Consider the following 24034-nt stretch of genomic DNA (forward strand, 5'->3'; position numbering starts at 1 on the left):
CACTACATTCAGTGATTTCGTGAAGTTCCATAGACCACGGGAGGACAGCGACTAGGTGTTTGGGACTGTGGCTGGACTAGAAAAGGTGCATAAGCATATCTTCTAGCAATGAGAGGGTCAGAATACCCATATTCTTGCTCTATATTAAAGATACAAATCAGACTCACGCAATCCATACTTCAGTTTCATAAGCAAAAGGCTGCTAGACGTGCTCCAGGCATACAAGTTACTCTATCTCTACTCCAGCATTGGCACGCAGCAGGACAGGAAACAAACAAGCACTGACGCTTAAGAGTCCAACAGCCAGGCAGATTCACTGCAACGTGTAAGCATTAAACACCAGATATAACACAACTGTGCACTGTGGCTACTTCAAGAGCTTGATTGTGTTACCTTTAATCGCCAGAACGTGGTATCCAAGCCAGAGCCAAGGTTGATGACTTGACAGTTGCCCTTTGTATGCCGGAGGAAGGCACTCACCAGATGATGGACTCCTTGCACGCGAGCGTAATAGCCTTTAAAGTGAATAAAGCAGAATACACCTTTAGTGATCCGGAAAACACAGAGGAGAGACCAACAAAGATTTCAGCAGACTCAAAACCAAGAAGTGCAATAAAGAGAAAACAAGTGATCAAACCTTCCGTCTCCATGCACGAGACTCTGGAAAAACTCCCTTCGACACTCTAGCCTTTCATCTTCACTCAGGCAATCCAGAAGTATGCTAAAGACCCTTGTGTTAAACTAGTAGCTCGATGACCCTCGATAATATCAACTGAGCTTCTCCATACAGTGGAACAACAGGAATGATAATTATAGTGTTTTTTGCTACCGCTTCAAGCCACAATTGTGAAGCACTGCAAATTACAGGCTTTGATACAACCCATTTTAATAGTGCTCAGATTACTGATATCTGAAGGATGGAAGACTGAGTTAGCCTCACCTGGAACTCAAACTTGTGACATGAAGATCACAGGTGATGTCAGCAGTGAATATTTAACCCACAGAATTGACTACTGCTGACTCCTACAAGGTGCCCTCTCAACCGCACTATTGACCACATCTTAAAGTGCTCCCCACTGACATCCAATGTAGGGTCTCTGTCCATCCTATTGCTGTACAAAGCTCAGTTGTTCCCCATATGGGAATGCACTTTACAAAAAACAATACATACAATTCATACTAGAATATCATTAAAGACAAAAGACCAAACAGTCGCAGAATTCTATAATGTTGTATGCTGAAAGATGCATCATGGAAGGGGCAGAGTTGCTCCAGTCATTAGGGCTTGCCTGGCGTTGCAGCGCGAAGCGCTGCCGCCAGCTAGCCTTATTGCCGCTGTGTTGCCTCCCCAAGTGGTACAGACCGGTGCACGAGCAAACTCCAGTCTGTGAACGCGCGTCCCAGAAACAGTGATAAGCTTGTGCGCGCGTTAATTATAGTTGAGTGCTCCTCTCCGGAAGACGTGGTGCGCGTGTTCAACTATAATTAACGCACGCACAAGCTGTTCACTGTTTCTTTTTCTTATGTGCTGTTAGTGACATGCGTGTTTAACTTCCAGCGCGGCTCTGAACCACCGCTGTTCACTCCCCCTCCTCTTGCCGCGACACCCTCAATCCCAATGGGGGGGAAGGAAGGGGTCAAAACAGGATCTTACTCCCGTTACCGCTGTCTCAAACCGTTGCCTGAATCCACCAGCCCGTCGCTCCTCTACACTCCGGCTCTGCCCTAGCTCGACTCTCTGCTCTCCAGGCATGGAGCCCCACCTCCTGCAGATCTTGGCCGTATACGGTCTCTCTGCCATGATCTACGCTCTGCTGCTCCTGGCTCTCACTTCCTAACTCCTGGCTCCTAGCTCCGGTAAGTGGGTCTGCGTTTTCTTAACAAATGTTCCTGGTTATTCTCTTTGTCTCCATGCTCGAAATATTTAGCCATTATACCGCATGTTTGTCCTCTCATCTTAGATTTATATATTGCTGCCAATAAACTCAACAAGAAGATTTGAGGCCTTAATAAAAAAACAAATAGAATGGTATTGAACACGCTCTTGTTTTTAATAGCTCCCAGCCTGCATGCTTGACATAAACAAATCTGGAGGCTGCTCTCACTGCTGCCATATATCAAAGTTTTGGTAATTTACTTAAGAGACAGACGATTCCATGAGTTCTTATGACATCTTAATTAATTACAACCGCATTTTAGAAGACACCTAATTTTAAAACCGTTAGTTTATGAACATTATATTGGGATAAGATGGGGACTTTATTTGGTGAGAAAAAAAGGATTGGAAGCTAGTCATATCGCTCAGCAACTTGGATGGAGCGACTGGGAATGTGGCTGGAGAGAGGTTATGGAAAATGTTTGTCTGGTACAGATTTTCTGGAGTGGTATGAGAACATCTACAGGGCAAGACTGCTTCAAGATGGCTCTGGAATGAAAAACTTCTTTGGTAACCGTACTCTTTCAGGGCTCCTAGAAGCAACAGTTTAGCCCTGATTGGGGCTATCACATTGGGAAAAAAATTTCTACTTTTTAACAACTCCTGTTCAGAAATGTGACAGTCCAAAGCGTCTACCAGTGGCGCTTCTTAAGAGGTTTTACAGGTAATGTCTGCTAAATTATTTTTTTTACTTCTTGGATGAACTATTGTAACCCCACTGTGCCCGGTGTGTGGCTCAAGTACTGAAAATATAGATCACTTTATGTTCCCTTGCCCTGACTATGCCCACATCAGAAAAAGGTGGATTATCCCTGCTTGTCGTCTGCTGTCATTTACACGATCCGAAGATGCACCTCGTGTGTGTAGATCTGACACAACTAGATGGTTTGTGTTCACTTTATCCAGATACTTTCTGTATGCTTGGTGGCTTAGGTCAAAGAAGTGAATTACCCATTTGGACATGTGTGTGAAATAATGTAGAAAGGAACGATTCCTCACTAAAACTTTGGAAATAATGCAAATATCTGATTGTAATTGAATTGACTTGGTGTTTCCCCTGGAGGACTTTAAATGATTATTCAAAGTTTTTTAGGAGGTTTTATGAATTCTAGTCAGACACATTTTATGTGCGACATTTTAATGCAGCTAATAATCATTATGTTTTTACGATAGAAATTCTACAGATTCTGTTTTAATGTTTCAATGTGTGATGTGAGCTGCTTGTTTTTATGTGAATGATCATTTATTGATAGTTTATTCCATCTAAAATGTTATTTATTTGGGTGGCACTTCAGCACAGGCCACAAATGCCACTGGGCTATTTCCCCCAAAGTTTGGCTAAGAAGGCCGAAAGACTCTTCCCCTTTCCAAAACATACTAAATCCTCACATATTACATGCTAGAAACATTACTTTAGCTTTAGACAGCACGATTCTAGATGCAGAATGTGAGGAAGTACCTGAGCATCTTCGCAAGGTGGCCATACAGTTAAGTCTGAGATTGATGTAGAGCAAGATCCATCATAGGGCGTGATGGACCCAATGCAGGATTTATGCCACATGATTAGTAACATCCCCCTAATGAATAAGATGTTGGCGAGAGGAAGGAATAGTGCAAGTCTGGAGTGAGTTGGTCATTTATTATTGCACCGATCCTCTGGGCTCAATTGTGACGAACTGCTGAAATTATGTTGTAGCTATGTACTAAACTCTTTCGGATATATCCCTAATTGTCTCTTGAATTGTTCTTTGTATTGGATTTTTTCTTTCGCCCATACATGCTCAATGTATTATACCATTTTTCGGTCTGGCCAAGAGAAAATGTGAGTGGTCTTGACAGACTCAGGTTTTCAAAACAAATCATAATAAAATACATTCTTTAATACGTACATAGAGGGCTATTGTTTTCAATCTTCCTTATTAGAACATTGGAATGCTGGGAGCTCCATTGCAGACAATGGAGTGCTCCCTGCTTCTACGGGCCGGTAAAGGCCCGCAGGGCAACATTCTAATGTTCTACAAAGGCTACTCGAAGCTCGAGGGGATTTATATCCCCTCGAGCTTCGAGAACCCTTTATTTAATTTGTTAGAACATTCTGCCCTCTAATGGCAGAATGTTCTAATAGCCTTATAGCCCTTCGTAGCAGGGCTATACCGGCTATTAAAGTCCTGCTGTCTCGTTAAAGTCCCTCGCCTTCGGCTCGGGCCTTTAACGATTCAGCGGGTCTTTAATAGCCGGTATAGCCCGCTACAGCGGGATATAAGGCTGTATTCACTGCTCTGTTTAAATATCTTTAACATTTTGCTTTCGTCCACAGCGGCATACAACATAGGGCAGTAGATTTCAGCTGTCTGTGAGTAACAACATTTTGCCTGATCATGTGCTCATTTACCTGTAAAGGAGAATACTTCAGGGCCAGGCATAATGCGCCTGGGCTTATGGGAGACTGCTTTATTTCTTTTCCGTTTAAATATTTTCTGAGGATGCAGCAGCTTTTCACATGGACACACTGTTGTCATTAAAGCCCTTTAAGGGCAACATGTCTACTGCATATCAGAGCCCAAAGCTACCACCTAGGAAAAGAGAACATTTCTCTATGTTCTTGGAAGTGCAAACCTTACAACCCAGCACATCCCCTATTTATTTATTTATTTATTTGCATTTATAATGCGCGCAGATACCCACAAAGGGTTTCCCGGCGCAAGGAATGGAAGGCTGAAACACAGAAAGCAACAGAGAAACAGCCCGTTCAAAGACCACGATTATTTATCAAAGAGCCAGGTTTTAACGCCTTTCTTAAAACTGGCGAGATTTTCCTCCCTACACAGGGCTAAGGGAAGGGAGTTCCAGAGAACTGGTCCCAGATGGGAAAAAGACTTTCCCCCCATACGGGCCAGTTTAAATCTAGGAACCACAAAGTTCGCTCCATTTAAAGAGCGAAGGTTGCGTCCAGGAACGTAGGGCCTAACCAGTTTTTGCAGGTACTTTGGTGCGGTCCCTGCCTTGATCTTAAACATATAGGTCAGCGCTTTGAACCGAACCCGGTTCTGAACTCTGAGCCAGTGCAGGTCCTTTAGGTGCTTCGAGATCCTAGCTGTCCTAGGGATCTTACATAGCAGCCTGGCTGCGGAGTTCTGGACCAGTTGAAGCCGCCTAATCACAGCTAAATTGGAACCCAGATATAAGATGTTACCGTAGTCAAGCCTAGATGTAATCAGTGCATTGACTACGGTCTTCTGGGTATCCACAGGTAGCATCCAGATGATCTTCCGCAGCCATTTAAGGATGGTGAAGCACATACCAGCAACTTTGTTGACCTGCTGTTTCATCGATAAAGAATCATCGATGCATACCCCTAAATTTCTAACTTGGGTAGCCGGGCTGGGAAAAGCACCCAAGGATGGCGGCCAATGGTTATCCTGCCACAGATCTCTCTTTTTACCTAGGAGAAGAATCTCCGTCTTCTCCCCGTTGAGCTTCAGCTGATTTGTTGACATCCAGCTGAAGACTTCGTGAAGACCCAATTTCAACGCAGAGGGGGATGAAGGCTTTGAGTTGGTAAGAGAAAAGATAATCTGCGAATCATCCGCATATGTCATGAGTTCTAGACCTACTCGCTCTGCTAGATCAGCGAGAGGGCGGAGATACAGGTTAAAAAATAACGGGCTCAGAATTGAGCCCTGAGGCACGCCATGGGGTGAAGGGAAGGTGTCTGACTGAGCTTGTGAGGACGAGATCTGAAACGTCCGGTTGCTCAAGTAAGACGCGATCCATTCTAGCGCTTTCCCTCCGACACCATCGTCACTCAGCCTAGCAAGCAGTATGCTGTGTGAGATGGTGTCGAAGGCCGCACTTAGATCGAGTAAAACAAGAGCAACCGTTTGCCCCTCGTCCAAAAGTCCCCTGATCTTCTCGGTGACTCCCAAGAGGGCGGACTCGGTGGAGTGGCCCGCCCTAAAGCCTGACTGAGAGAAATGGAGTAAGTTGTTATTCTCCGTGTATATTGAGAGTACACCGTGAATATGCTTCTCTAAGATCTTTGAGAAAGCGGGCAGCAGGGAAATTGGGCGGTAGTTGGCCAGCACCTCAGGGTCAGCAGCCGGCTTTTTCAATAGAGGGCTGACCATGGCGTGCTTCCAAGCCGCTGGGACAGTTGCCAGATGAATAGAAGCATTTAATGTCTCAGCAATAGTCCCCAAAGCTGAGTCATCCAGTTGGCTCAGGATGCTAATGGGGAGAGGGTCACAGGGAGAACCTGATTTAATGGAAGCAGCTAAGGATTTCAGAGTATCCAAAGAGATGGGTGGCCAAGAATCAAGCCGTTGTCCTGTTGGATTTACAGAAGATGGAACTTCCCTGTCATCCCTCACCAGGGGATTGATATTGGCAATGATGTTCTCGATCTTTTCCACAAAGTACGTGGCAAGATTTTGACATTTTTGAGGGGTCAGGGGAGGTGCGGCTGCCATAGAATTAGCTCCGGCCAGTTCCTTAACTGTATTAAAAAGAGTCTGTGCTTTATTGGCGGCAGTGTTGATGGTCTCTGTTACATAGCATGCTTTGGCTCTAGAGCAGGCCATGTGGTAGAGGTTTCTGGCCTTACGATAGGTTTCCTTTTTTAAAGGATCATAATGTTTGCGCCATTTCCGCTCGAGTGCCTTACACTTTTCTAGCTTTAATTCATCGTTGGGGGACGGTGAACATTCCCTCTGCACTTGATAACGGGCAAACAAGTATCGACTGCTCTCTCCAACCAGGTGTGGGCTTCCCGCGCAATCGTTTCCATATCAGTGCCCAGAGTGGGGGGGTGTATTTTTAGTGCATTCTGCAACTCGGTCAGGTCTAACCTTTTCCAATTTCTCATAAGAATTGGAGGCCGAGCAGAGTATGGCAGCTTAGGTGCAGTAAGAGTAATACTAAAAAGAGTTAAAAAATGGTCTGACCAACAAATAGGGTCAGTTTTCAGCCATTTTAACTCCTGTATGTTGGATATAATAGGGTCCAACAAATGGCCAGCTTGATGAGTAGGGCCCTCATTCCGCAGTGTCATGCTCAAAGAAATAAAATCTTCCAAAAGATTGACAACTGTGCTATTGGATTTGTCCTCCAAATGGAGATTTAAATCCCCCAATATAGTCAGGTTTTGGGCATTCAGAAAGTAGGGTGAGATAAAATTAGCCAAATTTGCAGCCCAGACATTACTGCCTCCAGGAGGGCGATAAATTAAAAAACCAGAAAACGTAACTACTGTAGTGGGTTGACTGAACAAAGTGGCTCATAAAGTGAGAGATAAGGGCAGAGTCTAATGAAAGAATGTGAACTGGTGGTCTGTATTACTAGGCTTTTGCAGCACAACCAAGAAGAGGAGAGCACTCAAGACTGTGAATTTCCTCAGTTGAATGAGAGCATGCAAGAGTCAGCCAGGCCCTCTCAAAAAGCTGACCCAACATTCACAATAAAGTCACACAACATCACTTTGTTTATCATCTGGTTCTGTCCCATCTCAGACATCTCCCTTCTGTTCTGTTTCCCATAGTACACTTTTCTGACAGGTCCACAGCTTGACATTCGTAGGAGGCTGAAAAGTGAGCTGGGGTGTTGCTCCTCTCTCTGGGCCTCAAGAGTAGGATGCTGAATGAAAGAAGCACATGCAGAGAAGAGTTCTCTGTCTTGAACTGTTCATCACATCACCAACATGACAGATTGCAGCCTTCTGCACGACTGCACCTTTTCAGCACATGGTCTGTCTGCAGGAATCTGTGAATTTATGAGTCAAGATCTTCTAAGGAGACATCAGCAACGGATGGTATTCAAGTGCTGAGGGAATCATGCCTTGAAGTGCCAAAGTGCCTTGTGCTTCTAGTGATGCTCCAGAAACAACTGCACTCTATCTCATATCCTGAGGCTCTAATGACTAGGGTTAGGGGTCAATTCTCTGCTTTTCCGGGTGGCTTGTGTCACTTCCAGAAACTGGCAGCAGATCATTCAACATGTCCTTTTTCTGGCAATTTAGTTAAAGTGATTTTGTAGACATTTCTTTTAAAGCGTCACTGTCCTGGGGCAATCATATGAAGACTACATTTATCATTAAAACCTTCAGAGATTGCTAGATATAGTATCAGGTAAATAATCAGCCTAACAATCATAGTCTTAACCACATACATGACTGAATAGCGCCAACAATCTTTGGCAGTCCTCCTCCCCTTTGCTAATTAATTTCCTCAGCATTTAAACAAGTCGAAAACTCCATCTTAATACTGCTCATGGGTTGTGACTGCTGTAGGTAAACGCTTTCTAGTAAGATGTATTTGACCTATTGATAGTTACAACGCACATCACCAATTCACCCAAACATTCCTTATTTGTATCGATTCTTAACATAATCCGTGTTAGATTAGATGTAATTTTCTAGTCTAGTGATTTTGCTTAATCTCTTAACAGTTACTATCCCTTATTAAGAAATCACAACATACTGGTGTAAGTTAGCCTAAAATATACAACACTACGCCCAACAATAACTAACTCTTAATAGTCATTGAATCAGCTAAATAGAGGAAATGTTACTAGATTGGGACTTCTATCATGTGGATGTTAGGAGGAAATGCTGTTTGTTTATGCCAAGCAATGCAGTGGGTAGTCACCGCTACACTAAAGTTAACAAGTCTTTCAGCTCCATTAGAAAACCTGAATACATTTCATTTTAGCAGTAGTTCAGTTGGAGTAAGGGGTTGCTGAAAACAAATGTCAGAATTGTTTTAAGTACTATATGAATTACTGATTCAATCTCTTATTTCCTTATATTCAAGTAAGACAAGTCACTCAAAGGCAACCCGATATAGCCATAGTGGACAACATATAACACTACATCAGTCTAGAAAAAATCTACCAATTTCTTGGACAATTGGCATTAGTTGCATCCGTTAAGACTAATTTTTATAGAGTGTCTGCATGGCAGTGAGATAATCCAGGTGGAATTTCCGGAATACCACCTGGGATAAATGTACAGGCTAAGAAGGTAAAAGGGAAACACTTTTTGATAAGGTAGTTATCCTCAAAATATAGCATGCAACCATGCCTTGTAGACAACTCATTTAAAAGTTACAATACAAACATATAACCAAAATATCTATTACATTAAGGATGATTGTAATAAAAAAAGCTATTGTTATAAATCAGAAAGGAAAATTCATGTTGGCACTACAGAGCCTGAAATTACACCCTCCTACATATCATGGGGATTTATTAAAGTGCTGCAATAAATCTGTATTTGGTGACACTAGTGACTCCACATCAATAAAGAAACATTTACAGAATTATTTGGAAAGCAGGCTGTAACAAAATGTTTCCTTAAAATAAATGCGCTCTGCTCTTGTTGCAGTGACTTGCCTCTGTTGATCTCTGGAGCTTTTCGTTCTTTGGCCTGTCTTACAAAATACTGAATGTAGGGGTCCTTCCAGTAGCCTACACTCACAGCAAACCTGAAAAAAGGAGATAAACAGTGGTAAGTCTAAAAGCAGCATGAAATGATAACAGTATTTCACAAGTACAGGATGGCAACAAAAAAAAAACACCAGCTGACCGCAGTGCAGAGGCTTAACAAAATTGTAGTAAGAGAATGAACGATTGCCCCAAGCTCTGAAATATTCAAACGCCTCCCCTTCTACACCAAAGCAGCCTTTTGCTCAAGAAGCACCCTACCGGGAGCTTTGCCAATATTGATAAATGCATCCCGGTCTTCAATCATCAACAAATATCTCTGAGATTTATTAGCCTGAGAGCTAACAAATCACAAACCTCGACTTATCTAAGAAGTTATGGGGAAAAAATATGATATAGTCAACAAGCTGTAAAACTACTAATCCGCATTCATGTCACTGCGAACTAACATGCATGCTAACAGAAAGGAGTCCACATACCACTGGGACAGTACAGAGGGTTCAGTGAACACTGCTGAAATACATGGGTGCAAGTAACAGACTTAAACCTTGGCACAACCCACTGAATCATTTTCTACTCAACTCAATGCAATAAGTAGCAGTGAGTTAAGTATGTATAACTCATTTATTATATGTGTTATAGAGCTTTTCTCCAATGTGCTGTACAATGTAGGGAAGCAGGACCAAAATGTGTTAAGATAATCAGGTCTATAACTTTCTTCAGAAGAGGTTTTATGAAAGATCAAATACAAACACACTTCAGTAAAAGAGACACAAAATAACTGCCCCTTGCAGAATCTTCATCAGATACATTTCCTCACAGTAAGATTCTGGAATCAATTATGTCACTCAATCAGGGGAGTGTAAAGCTCGCTACTAAACCGTGAAGGTCTCAAGGCGCGGGGGTGTAGCACTGAGTCAGCCGAAAAGTCAGGTCTTCCTAGAAGGTGTGCAGAGTAGGGGAGCATCTGATGTTGACCGGGAGCTTGTTCCAGGCCTTGGCTGTGATGTAGGAGAAGGCTCTTCCACCCGCTCTGGTTCTGCGGATGTGCAGGGTTTCTGCTAGGGTGAGGTCGGCAGAGCGGAGGTTTCTTTTGGGTACATGAACGGAGACTCTTTCGTTGAGGTATTTGGGTCTGGTGTTGTTTAGGGATCTGTAAGCATGGGTGAGTAGCTTGAAGGTTACTCTCTTCTTGACAGGGAGCCAGTGGAGGTCTTGCAGGTGTTGGGTGATGTGCTGATATCGTGGATGCCGAGGAAGAGTCTGGCTGCGGTGTTCTGGATGGTCTGGGGTTTGTGTAAGAGGGATTTGTTGATTCCAGCGTAGAAGGCATTTGCGTAGTCCAGTCTGCTTGTTATGAGTGCATGCGTGACAGTCTTTCTGGCTTCAGTGTGGATCAACTTGAAGGTTTTGCGGAGGATGCAGAGAGTTTTGAAGCAGGTGGAGGACACGGCGTTGATCTGGAAGGGTCATGGTGAGTGAGGTGTCGAGTATGATGCCGAGGTTCCTGTGTGGTCCGCGGGGGGAGGTTGCGGAGGGCGGTGGGCCACCAAGTGATGTCCCAAGCTGAGGGGGTGGGTCCAAGGACAAGGACTTCTGTCTTCTCCGAGTTGAGCTCCAGACAGCTGCTTCTCATCCAGGCTGTAACGTCTTTTATTCCTTCCTGGAAGCTGAGGCTGGTGGTTTCGGGGTCCTTCGTGAGGCAGAGGATGAGCTGGGTGTCGTCATCGTAGAATACTATGCTGAGTCCATGCTGTCTGACGATGGCTGCGAGGGGAGCCATGTAGATGTTGAAGAGCGTGGGACTGAGCGATGATCCTTGAGGTACTCCGCAGTTGAACTCTGTGGGTTCGGAGAGGAAAGGCGAGAGTCTGATCCTTTGGGTCCTGCCGGTGAGGAAGGAGTGGAGCCAGTCGCGGGCAGTTCCCAGTATGCCGGCGTCGTGGAGTCTGGCTGCAAGAGTGCAGTGGGAAACAGTGTCAAAGGCAGCAGAGAGGTCTAGCAGGATGAAGGCCGCGGTGTGGCCTTGGTTGAGAAGTGTGCGGATGTCGTCAGTGGAGGCGAGGAGGGCGGTCTCGGTGCTGTGGTTACTGCAGAATCCAGATTGGGAAGAGTCGAGGATGGCGCTCTCTTCAATGAAGTTGGTCAGCTGGACCTTGACGATCTTCTCAGAGACTTTGGCTGCAAAGGGAAGGAGAGAGATTGGTTGGTAGTTTTTCAGGTCCATCGGGTCTGCAGAGGGTTTCTTGAGGCGGATCTTGACTTCAGCACGTTTCCAGTCATCGGGGAAGGTGCCGGATTCAAAGGTGGCAGCGGCTCTGTGGAAGATGTGCGGCGGGCAGGAGTCCATGGTGGCTCCTGAGTGAGTGCTGGTCGTGGTTGTATCTTCGGTAGTGACCGGGGTCCAGGTGGTGAAAGTAGGCTGGCTGTTGTCACTGGAGGAAAGGGTGGTTATTGGAGTCTGTTCGCTGAAGTTGTCGTAGAGGGCATTGATTTTCAGGTGGAAGTAGGAGCAGAGCTTGTTGCAGAGGTCCTGGGAGGATGTGACGTCTGTGGCTTCGCTGGGGGATTTGGTCAATTGCTGGATGATGCTGAAGAGTTCCTTTGAGTTGCTGGAGTTGGTGAGGATTTTGTTCCGGATGAAGGTCCTCTTGGTGGATCTTATGAGTTGGTGGCATTCTGTCATGGCGTTCTTGTAGGTGGGCTGGTCCTCCTCACTAGACATATGGTGAAAGGCTACATAAAGTATATTACCAAACCTAACACATCCCCCTTTCCTTCATAGCCTTAAGAAAGATAACTAAAAGATATAGACTGAAAATTAAATACACATCCTAGCTATCAATATGCCGGAAATTCTCACACATAGATAAGAGACAAATAGTCACATTTTTAGATCAGATTGTGGCACAAACTATTAATATCGTTTTGTTCCCCACAATTACTTGCTGATAGTGCTGACAAAATCCTCATACTTTTCAGGTCTGCTTGTAGAACGAACGCTCAAAATCTTTTCCAGTCTCCATGCTCATTCCTCCACCCACAACATGACAGAATCACGCACATCCATCATGAGCTTTTTTCCATGCTCTCCTCTCTTTCTCATTGCATAGTCACTGCATGTTCCCTTTTTCCCTTCATCTAGCACTACACTATGAGTTTTCACTTTTATGTCCTTATGCTCTGACCATTTAGTTGCCCCTGTCTTGTATGAGAATTCCAGCTTCACTCGAACCATGTCACCCATCTTATATTGCCTTTACTTCGTCTCGAATTTCATGTTGTCTTTCAGTATAACCTCCTTGGATTCTACGTACTTTCTTTCTTAAACACACAGCTTACATTTTTTCAGCCCATCCTTTCAACCCACGCTGGAGTGACTACAGTACATGGAACACTACCCTTTAAGAGAAAGAAAGGAGTCGCACTTGTCTCTGAATTTGATGTTGTTCTAACCGCCCAGAGCATTTACAATACCTCAACTCTGCTGTCAAAATCATTACACCCTGGCAACTGTATGCATTCCACTAATTTCCAATTGAATGGTTCTACTGGCCCATTCTCCTACTGGTGACAATCATCTACCTTGCGATGCCTTATCACAAGTTGCTAAAGATCGTATTAAAACGGATGTGATATAAACTGAGGCCCATTGTCATCACTGCCTCTGAACAACCTTTGCTCCTGAAAATTTCCCCACAAAAGTATTACGTTGGCACTCTTCAGCTTCTTAGAAAATCCTACTTCTGGCCACTTAAGAGTAATAGTCTACCAAAGCAATTATGTTTATACCATCCAACCTCTTAGTACCGAACAGGCCACAAATATCCATTGTTGCTTTTTACCAAACTCACTTGGGGAAATTCCACAAGCACTCTGGGTGTCTCACATTGAGTATGCAAGACTTATCACAAGTAGCACATGTTACACAGCAACACATGAATCATTCTATATCCCTATCCATATTCGGCCACCAAACGTCCATGTGATTCTTTCTTTTCATTGAATGACAATACACTATGCCCTTCACGCATGAATCTCTATCTCTCATGCATAGCTTCCAGCACTACCAATCTCTACCAGCTCTTCAACATCTCTTCTTCTACTGATAATTCTGACCCTTCCTGCCACCTGTTACAGAACTGCTATTACAGACACACTAATTTCCCCCTTTTTGACTCTGTATCCGCCTCTAACCAATCATCAGCATGCCCCAAACCCTGGTCCTTCAATTGCAATTAAAGGACCATTTTATTTTGTACCTTTGGAGATTCTGCAGATTAACTGTAGGAAAATCCAAATAAAAGCTGTTGGTGTTCGCGGACTAGAGAAATTACAGGCAGAGATAATATTAGCATGTACAATCATATGAAGGTATTACAATGTACGTTTCAGAATGGGAAAAGTGTGATGGCTGACAGTACAGGTAGAAATTATCTGTGGTTGCTTAGATAGCTCTTTAACCAGGATGACACATAAGGATTTCACTCATAAAGCAGAGGACCAAGGATAGAGGGTCTAAATGACTTTCATTGATACTTGCGCTTGCTTAGAAACTACAGCTCTACCATGTTAGGATTCTGTGAGAAGGAGGTCGGAGTGGATGAAAAGCGTACCTTTTGCGAACCGCAACACCCAAGCTCCTTTGCTGTGGCTTCCCAGGAGCTCGGAAACAACGTAAACAGTACCCCGGAAAAGGAAAGGACTCAACCCGGATGCGATACGGCAGAGCGAATGAGGATCCGCTATATAGGACATGGGGCGGAGATTGGCGGCGTCCTCGCTGAAGACGGAGAAAGGAAGTTCGGGACGGAGACGGAGAAAGAAGACGCGGGACCCGTAAAAGGGGCAGGAGCCCTTGCTGACGGTACGGACCCGGTGCAAGACGACGCAGGACTTCAGGAGACCCAGACCAACACCGAACAGGACGTCGACGAAGACAGCTGGTGTGAGGACTGGTGGTGTCCGGTGGATGCTGGAGAGCGGCCGTGACTCTAGGAAGAGTTACGGCAGGGTCGGTGAGTGACATCGGCTCAAGGGTACTAAAAAGGGTAGCGGGTGGTGAAAAATACGGGGTGGACTGCTGTTAGTTTAAGGGGTATTGATTTGCATGTATGTATCAGTGCATGTCACGAGACCTCGACCGGAAACCTTGTTATGATCACTGGACTCTGTGGTTGCATGACGGTAGCACTTGCAGGACTCTAGAGTTATATATCCTTAATTCGTACAGCTGCGGTCAAAGAAACATCAACATAAACGCTCCGGTTAATATCCTAGAACGTAGCACCACTCGTCTTGGTGAACACTGTCGAAACTCCTTTCTTAAACACCGTGAAAGCCTTTATAGAAATCCTACATTTCTTTATTACTTTGTAACTCACAACTGCCTATATGCACTAAAAGGTGTGGTGAAGGGTAAACGATGCTCTAGTTTAAAAGTTATCCTTCTCACAATACCCTCATTTATTTCCCCCTTCTCTTATGAGCCACCGGGGAGGACCACCACGTCCTGAAGACAAGGCGAAGACCACAGGGGTGCTTTCTTCACCTGACACCTCCTCGGATACATCGGAAGACGAAGAAAAGTTTGAACACTCTTTTCAATCTCCCAACCAATCACCATTTTTTGTTAATAAACCTACTTCCTTTAAACCACCACTACCGCCTCCACGCCTGTTTATCAAACCCGCCCTCTTACAGATTCATTCCTAAACAAATTCAACATAACTCACTGTTGGATGGCCCCAACACAGCCATGAAACAATTTCAATGATAGAGGGGCTTTGTGATTGCGAAGGATAGTGACTTTCCAGCCATTTGCGTATGAATAGGAAGTGTGACCAAATGTTTGAATTAAATGAGACGGGTGGACACAGATGTTTAGAAGCATTTTATGAATAGGTATGTTGGACTTTAAAAAAGTCCGTTTGTAAATCTTCAGTTGATAAGTGTACAAGTGGGCTTCCTACTTTCCTGTTCCAGTTAGCGACTTTTAAGATTTTCTGCTTGTACATGATCATCCAACCAGTTATTGCTAGGATGGGAAGAATGGCCTTTATCGGATAAAATAGGATAATGCGGATTTAACCCACTACCTCATGATCCCATTTATGGATCAACTCTTTTTAAAGAAAAAAATTACAATTACATCCACATGTCCGCAAGTAAATAAAACCATCATAATAACATAGCTCTTCACCTTTGGTATCAAGCTAAGCAGAAAAAAGACCCCAACACCACCCCATTCTCCCATCCATCGTTCCCCCAGTGAAAGTGTGTGACAGCGATTTCAAACCATGCACCAGAGCGTGGTTTGCCATGCTTACACTTAGCAGCAGCTCTATGCCAACCACCACCCGTCCCTGTATTGTCTACTCCCATGAGTCCAGCCCCGTCAGCCATAATCCTGTCAAGTATCTGGGACAGGTCACCTCCTTTAGTTCAGAAACCATCAACCCCAGGCATGGTATTCATAAGACCGCAAACTGATCTTCCTTACCTGCAATAGTCATGGACATATGTTTCCATTCTTGTATCATGTATATCCACAATGTGGAATGTGGTACTTTCTCTTTTACCCAGGACCCCAGCACAGTCAACTTCACAGCACACAAAAGCTAAGTGAGTAAGCGGTCCCTCTTCAGAGTCTATCCGCCCCCCCAGAACAATGTATGCTAGAAAGCAAATCAGTTTATATTGACCATTAGGTCCATTTCATCCAGCACCACTGTCCAGTACCTCTTGAGCTTCGAGTAGTGCCATAGCAAATGCAGAAGACAACCTGCGCCGCTACACCTCCTCCAATACACCAGCCTTTTTCTTTTGTTCCATTCATTGCGCCTGACCATGGTATAGTAACAGTGGAGAGCAATTTTAGTAAGCGTTTCTTTTACACTTGCACTGGAATCACTGTTCCCCACTCTAGAGAAGACCTCCATCTATTCCTTATCTGTTAGCTCGTGTTTCAGTTTGGTCTCCCTGCATTTTTGGCTTGCTGATTTATTCCCCATTGATACAATTCTAAATAAGCTATATATTTCATATACAACATGCCTACCTCCGTCTTTGTTCCGCAACCGTCTCTCAAATGGGATGAGGACGCACACTGACATTTCTTTGATTCCTGTTTGCATGACCCAATGTATAATCTGGCAGTTGGATAGCTGCTCGGTTTCTGACATACCCAATTATTTTTTCATTTGCTTAAAAGATTTGAGCCCCTCTTCATCATACAAATATCACACCCTTTTACAGCCTTCCATTTGCAGGCTGAATATTCATCTTTATCTAGCACCAGGATTATGAAATCAGGATTGTCTATGATCAGAGTAAATGCTGAAGGATAGGTGCACAACCCCTTTTTCACCATCACAGAGTCCCAAGTCGCCAAAGTTGCCTTTCTGTTTGTTGATGGGGATATGTCCCATTGTCTCAGCTTTGGGGGCAAACGGATTGCCGTCCATATCTGATCTCCAGCTATTGCTTGTTCCATAATGCACCAGTGCTTCTTGATTGTTACTTTGTTCTTCTCAAGGACATACCTCAACTAAGTTGCACAGCAGTAATAGTGGTACATAATGTGTACAGTCTAGCCTGTTTTCCTCCGCATATAAAGGAATTCAACAATCGATTCGTCTCCTTCAGTGCTCCTTGCTGTAGTTGCAGCAGGAGGATCTGAGCTAACTAAAGAAATCGAGGCAACGTCGTCCCTATAAGCAATAGACCCACAGAGAGTGCCACTATTGCAAATCTGTCCTTATGGTGCATATTAGTTCCTGGTAGTTCCCCTCTACCATTGTTTCTGGTCTAGTATAGATTTTTTCTCTAGATTTCTGTATTTTTCGGCCCCACTAAAGGAACTTTCCCTTGATCTTGACCCCGAGAGCTTATCAAAGGAGGACATTTCTTCCAGCATAAGCGGTAGCGACACATTTGGGTCTGTCAGGGTGAACAAGAAATTGTCAGCATAAATACTTTATGCACTGACCCCCCACCATAGGCCCCATAATTGCCTCTATCTCCAGAACTCTATTTGCCCAAGGCTTCATGCAGAGCGCAAATAGAAGCTGGGAGATCAGGCACCCCCTGACTGGTGGCCCAGTTTATGGGGAACTGCCCCAATCTGATTTAAAATGATCCTGCCCAGATGCATATATTGAACAGTGACACTGATCACCTAGGAGACTGCACTTTCCACTGTCTCTTAAGACTGTTATCTAGTCCATAAGGATGAGGGGTGGACAAATTGTTTCTCAGTAACATTCTTTATTCAAAAAAATAACTTGTAGCTGAATTAGATGGTCATCAGTCTACTTTATAGCCACATAAGTAGCTTTCTGGTTCATCTGGACTAACCCAAAGGTTGCCAAGACAGAGAAACAGTCAATGGCCTTTTAATTAGTCGCTGATAATCAGCAAGATTTCTGCACGCACACAGACCAAGAACCAGGAATCCATTTTTGGGACACTTTGCATGATGTGAACTCACAAACAAATACACACCCTGCATATCTGCAGTATTTACTGGTTTGTGAGATAAATCAGACGTATGAATGCCAAGGAATTTCCAGTTAATACAATGAATGAGCATCATTGGTGTGCGTGCATTAATATCCATGATTCATGCAGTGATAGATACACCCAGCCCAGCATCCAGCTATTCATTGCAAACTCTCATAGCCAAAATAGAAGCATGCCACGTTTGTAAGTGACAGATTAAACCCATGCACCCGCCTCCCAATCCTCTTGGTGCATTTCTATCACACTCAAAGAAAGGAACATTCCTAAAGGCGAATTCTCAATTTGCAGCACACAACACTCATACGAGCAAAGGGAACCCTTTTACAGCCCAGCAGCAGCTTTACCTTTTGCAGATGGAGGCGTCGTCGCAGGTGGACCTGACTGCTTCGTCTGCTGTGTCTGAGCCCAGCCCTGGCATGTCCTTGGAGGACATGGTGACAGGAAAGAAGAGACTAGTAGTGGCCACTGTTCACTGCCTACGCACCTAAGGAGCTAACATTTCCACCACGCATGCCAGACCTCCAAAATAAAACTCGAGATTCCCGAAATAGTGCCAAAAACCCGATTACCCCTGCGCCGTTTGCCACTCTAACCTATTTCAATAACTGAAAAAAATGAAAACAGGTAGGTAGTGTGGACAGGGTAGGACTAGTTCCCATTAGAGGAAAGAACATTAGCAACGTCGCATCATCACGTGACTGGCACGTAAAGTACGTCCCAGTGTTAACGCGTGATGCGTGGGGACATCCATGAGCGGAAGTGCGGGGTGAAAGTGCAAGTGCTGCTGTAGAGAGTGTGGATTTCGCAAAAATGTTCCCAAGATCCATAAAGTATGATCTGTGGTGTGACCGAAGGCCGCATTGATGCCAACAGGGTGGCAGTCGGTGGTGAAGGGGGAGGGGTGACTCACAAGATCTGATCCAGTGGCCGAATAATACAATGTGAAAGCAGGAAACCTGGGATCAATCCCAGCTTACCCACATAACCAAGCTGTGTGATCCTAGGCAACTATTTCATTTCACTTTCTCTCCTTTTTGTTCATTATCGCATAAAAGAGGACCTTGAAATACATGAATTCAGCATGTGCACTGTACAAATTGCTCTCCTGTGTTTTATTTAATAAACTATAATGTTGTCCATGCACAATAGCAACCTACTGAATTGCACAATGTGAAACCAGGAAACTTGGGCTCAATCTCAGCTTACATAACCAAACTGTGTGATCCTAAGTAATTAGTTTATTTCACTTTCCCTCCTTTTTGTACATTATCACATAAAAGAGCACCTTGAAATACATGTATTCAAGATGTGCGCTGAACAAAATGTTCTCCTGTGTTTTATTTAATAAACTATAATGTTGTCCATGTACAATAGCAACCTAGGCCACCCAAAAGGTGCACATAACAAGTGACTTGCCTCTTCGTTCACTGTTGATATTGTTGTCAGTGTCGGCGTTACAAATCATTAATGTTTCTTAAATTGATGTTTGAACGAGCATTTGCAATGCAATAGGTCTCGCATTTGCAAGAGTTTGAGGTATTGGCATTGTAAATGGCAATAGCTTAAACTCTCGAAAATCCGAGACCTTTTGCTTAGAAAATTATTTACATTTGTAAAAGCGTCCCATGCCGCGCTTTCACCTTAATGGTGGCCACGGCCCTTACTTTAGATGAGCCGCTTCTAAAGAAAGGGGCGTGGCTGCCATTACAGTAAAAGCACGGTGTGGGGCGCTTTTACAAAAAAAATAAGCATGTGTCCCATTGACAAACATGCATTTTTTTGTAAAAGCGCCCCATGCAGTGGTTTCACTATATTAGCGGCCACAGAACTTTCTTTAGACAAGGATCGTCTAAAGAAAGGGGTGCAGCCTCCATTAATGTGAAAACGTGGCATGGGGCACTTGTAAACAAAACAAAAAATGATTAAATAAAAAGAAAAAACATGCAGCTGCGTTTTGCGCCGCAAATAAACCATAGGTGAGGCCACCACTGTTTTGTGCTGTTCTCTAAAAAAAATATAAAGCATTAGGAGAGAGCGTGTCTTGCCTGCACTAGTGGGCAGGTAAAAACCATTTAACTAAATCGTGCTCGGAGACTGTAATTAAAGCCTACAGAGTAACAACACTCGTAAGAGCGCCAGTCCGTATGATAGGCTACATGAGGCAAGGTGGTACTAAGGAGAGTCTACTAAGCCTATTGACCTATGAAAAGCCACAGTTTACAAAGGACAATGACACAAGCAATGAAAAATTTGGGCGGAGATTATTTTTAATCTTTTTTCCTGATTCCTAATCAGTTTTTATGCACATTTGAGCTGGAAGAGGCAAACTGTTACTTTGATATAAAAAAAACCTGAGACTGGGCTGACAACCGAATATTTTGACAAGTAAGGTTCAGGCTTAAAAAACTCATGTTTATTAAAAGTTGAGTCACACATGCAGACTAAAACCGCTCCCTCAAACCATCTTTCAACAGACCGAATGGCGAACGCCCTGCACTCGAGCTGCAATTGACGATATCACGACTTAAAGCGAGCTCATTAACTCAGTGTCAAAGTAAGTGCATTGCATAAACATATAAGAAATGCCCTGCAGTTATATAAAAAAAACGTGAGACAACAGCTCGTCTTTGTCCGCCTTTTTTCCCCCAGGCACAATGCAGGTGAAAAAAGAAACACTTTTAAAATACAGACGACATAAACGCCTGAAGCGGAAAGGAAACAGTTTGCCTCTTCCAGCTCAAATGTGTATAAAAACTGATTCGGAATTAGGAGAAAAGATTAAAAATATTTTTTTTAATTGACAGGTACCCAGCTATGCCCTGAGGAAGAACCCGAGAATCTTTGAACGGGTTTGGAAATGCGTCGGCTTTCTTTATGAAACTCAGACCTATCCACTCACTAAGGGCAATGAACTAAGTGGTGTCCACAACGTTGAATACTTAAAAATACATGAACACAAGCCCCTAGTGAGACTAGTCCTAAAATTCAAAAGGAATCAAAACGAATAGGACTGTACAAGTGTAAAAATTATTCTGGTGCACCAATGCATTACGGAATGACCAATTATATTTGATTTATTTATGCTTGATGTGATACATATGAATTATTGTTGATTTATTGTTTATGATCTTGTGTTTGGTTGTGTCGAAACTCAGACATGTTTACAAGCCGGTATTAAAAATGAAAATGTATGAAAATATGTGAATAAAACATAGGTGCTCTAGAATTAATTAATCAGAGCCCCAGTCTGTTTAAAATAAAAAGCAGCATGATATCATCTCGAGACCAGGCCTGTTTGTTGGTTATTGATTATAGTGTCCTGCCTGGTCCGGTAGGACAACACCCCTCCTGTGTGTAAAATGATGTCAGATTAAGCAGTTTCAAAGACCTTACAAAATGCTTCCAACCCCTTTGGGCCCAGCAGAGTGTCACTGCACGGACAAACCAGTTGGGTGCAGGATGGTCATACAGTGAGGATCAAGGTTCTGATGAGCCTGGGAAGAAGGTAGATTTGAGAAGTTGTGCAAGCTTTGCCCTCTAGTTGCTTAGACCAGGGATGTGAGGTAGAGGTCCTGTGGTGTATTCTTACCCTACAAGGGTGGTTTCTGACCTAAGACCTTGACATTTGATGACTCAAACCATGAGTCCAAAAGATCATGGGACTGGCACCCCTCAAGGGTGCGGATCAAGAAAAAGAAGTGTGAGCCAATGAACCCCCTTCAAACCAGGATCAACTGAAGGGCCTCTTCTATCTTGAAGACATAGGATGCACACACTCCTCAGCATGGGATCTGACACCCAGAGTGGGTTGTTACCTCAAACAAAGGCTTTGCCAACTTATAGGTAGAGTGGTCAGGAACAGGCTGAGAGCAGAATGCTAGAGACTTTCCATAGAGGGCAGGTCAGAGCCACCCCAGAACTTGATTCCACAATGGTGACCTTTTTGGGCAAACTCATTAAAGACCACAAAAGGGATATTTATAAGTCCTTGTACTTCTGCCAGTGCAAGCTCCTAGATACGACTGGTCCTCTCTCACAAATTATGGAGACGGACGAATTGTCCAAGGAATGAGAAGACCAGGTAGACCTGGAAATGGTGTCCGAAAGGGCACAGCAGGTGATCTGCTTGCTGAGCAATGTGTACTGTGCCATATTCATGATGCAGAGATGCCTGACACTCTTGCGACTGAAGCCCAAGCTCAGGAACTGGCCTCTTTCGATGTGGGGCCAAAAGCAAAGGGTAGTCTGTTTGGGGATACTGTTGTGAAAGACCCCTTGAAGTTCGTCCAGTTCTTAATAGAGCTCAACCATTGCTAAAATGAGTCTCCACCCCAAAGTTATTTGGGGATGGGCGTGGCAGGGGATGCTCATCCGGCCATACTTTCAACTAAAGTCCCCGGTGAATACAGGGCCCAGATGAGCAGACTGATGGGACCAAAGGGGGTTCAACCCATTCTTCCTTTCCAAAAACAAGTTCAATAGTGACCCTGCCAGCAGAAATGGCATGGTGACTGGGCCACATGGAGGCATGGAATGAAAATGCAGTGTTCACAGCAGCAGCAGACATTGTAATTAGTTGGATCCTAGGCTTCGGGGTTCAAGGAACAACTTCAAAAGGGGTCCTGATGGCAGGTGTAGCAACAGAGAAACCCAAAGTTCTTTCTTAGTAAAACTGAGAGAATCGCCAAGTGCTCACACAAATGGCAAGAGATATCCTTAGACGCGTGGGTCGTTCAGATACATATAGGGGTTAAAAATAGAATTTTGGGACTCCCTATTTCAGACAATGTTGTCTGCTCAGAGAAAGGCGGAGAGCTTGATAGATCAGGAAGGCCTGAGCTTGGAGGCCAACGGAATGATAGAAAGATTGTTTTCCCACTCACAAAAGTTCTCAAGCAACCATTTTTTGGTAAACAAAAAGGACAAAGTAGTGAAACCAGACATTGCTTATGAGATTCTAATAGCTTGCTGGTCTATAGACATTTCAAGATGGAGGGTATTCATCTTTAAAGGGATCACCTAAGGCAGGAGGTTTGTATGATCCGCTTTGACCTGAAAGACATGTAGCTGCTGGTCCGCATCTTTTCAGCCAAACAATGTTTCCTGCAGTTTCTTTGTGGGATGACGTATGGAAGTGCCATGTACTTCCATTCAGTCTCTTTTCTGTTTCACAATACTGCTCAAAACTCCTCAAATAGTGCTTGTCTGGTTACGGGCACATGTTTGCAGATTAATAATTTACCTTGACCACCTCATCTTCATGACTTCTGGTACTCATGGTGTTGGTGCATTTCAGGCAAAGATGGTCGCTACCAGGTCAACCTTCTTCATACAACAGTTTTGACCATCAGATACTCACAAGAGATAATGATTGGCTTCGGACGGGCTGTTGCAGTTAGTGTATAGATAGTGATGGTGATCACTTGGAGGACGATGTTGTCTTTATGAAAAATGTACTTTCTATGCTTGCTGAGGTAGGTAGAGCATACACCATTGCCAATTCCTTCAGATCTGCTATCTCGGTTGTTTACGTACCTGTGGAAGGTAGCTCAGTGGGATCACACCCCTTGGTCTTTAAGCTTATGAGGTGCATCAGACTGGCTAACTCGCCAATACCTAGATGCACTAGGATGTGGAATGTAAACTCTACATCTCTTTGGTAAATGGCTAAACAATAGTAACAGTTCCAGGCAACAACTGTAGCTTAAATGACAATGTTAAGCCCTATCTCCTGCAAAACGGCCTCTGATGTCCAAGTGCTGGATTAGGCAGTGTGATCAGATAGTATAATGTTTGGCATCACTAGACGTACCCAAATAGTTTACTCTCTAGCATTTCCATGAATTGTAAAATGTGTGTGGTGAGGTGCCTGCAGGAATTTAAGAGTGTTTCCCAGGCCCTCAGCCCCTGAGGAATCAATTACTGATAAAAATCAAGGACCCTCCATAAAGCAGTCTTGTTCCCCACACAAACTAGTTGGGTGATACAGGAAGGTGGGACTGATGATTCATCATTTGTTGCTCATTCTTCCATGGCAGCTGATGTTTTTCTATGCAGGCCTGATTGGGGATATTTTTAAGGGCAATAGACTGGTCTTTTGGCTCCACTTTTAAGAAGTTTTACTTTAAACCGAACTTG

The 24034-nt window shown here is 43.9% G+C and overlaps 1 protein-coding gene across 1 annotated transcript in view; it reads right to left on the minus strand.

Moving 5' to 3' along the window:
• LCMT1 (leucine carboxyl methyltransferase 1) overlaps positions 1-18582 on the minus strand; it is a 159893-nt gene extending 141311 nt beyond the window's left edge. The window contains exons 1-3 of the mRNA XM_086940464.1: positions 18241-18582; positions 9323-9414; positions 394-515 (exon numbers count right to left, since the gene is read on the minus strand). Of these exons, the coding sequence (XP_086796590.1) occupies positions 394-515; positions 9323-9414; positions 18241-18329 (303 nt within the window). The 5' untranslated portion in view covers positions 18330-18582. The remainder of the gene's footprint in view (positions 1-393; positions 516-9322; positions 9415-18240) is intronic.
• Positions 18583-24034: the final 5452 nt, after the last annotated feature.

This window comes from Lissotriton vulgaris, chromosome 10 (assembly GCF_964263255.1).
Source record: "Lissotriton vulgaris chromosome 10, aLisVul1.2, whole genome shotgun sequence".
In the NCBI taxonomy this organism is placed as follows: domain Eukaryota; kingdom Metazoa; phylum Chordata; class Amphibia; order Caudata; family Salamandridae; genus Lissotriton; species Lissotriton vulgaris.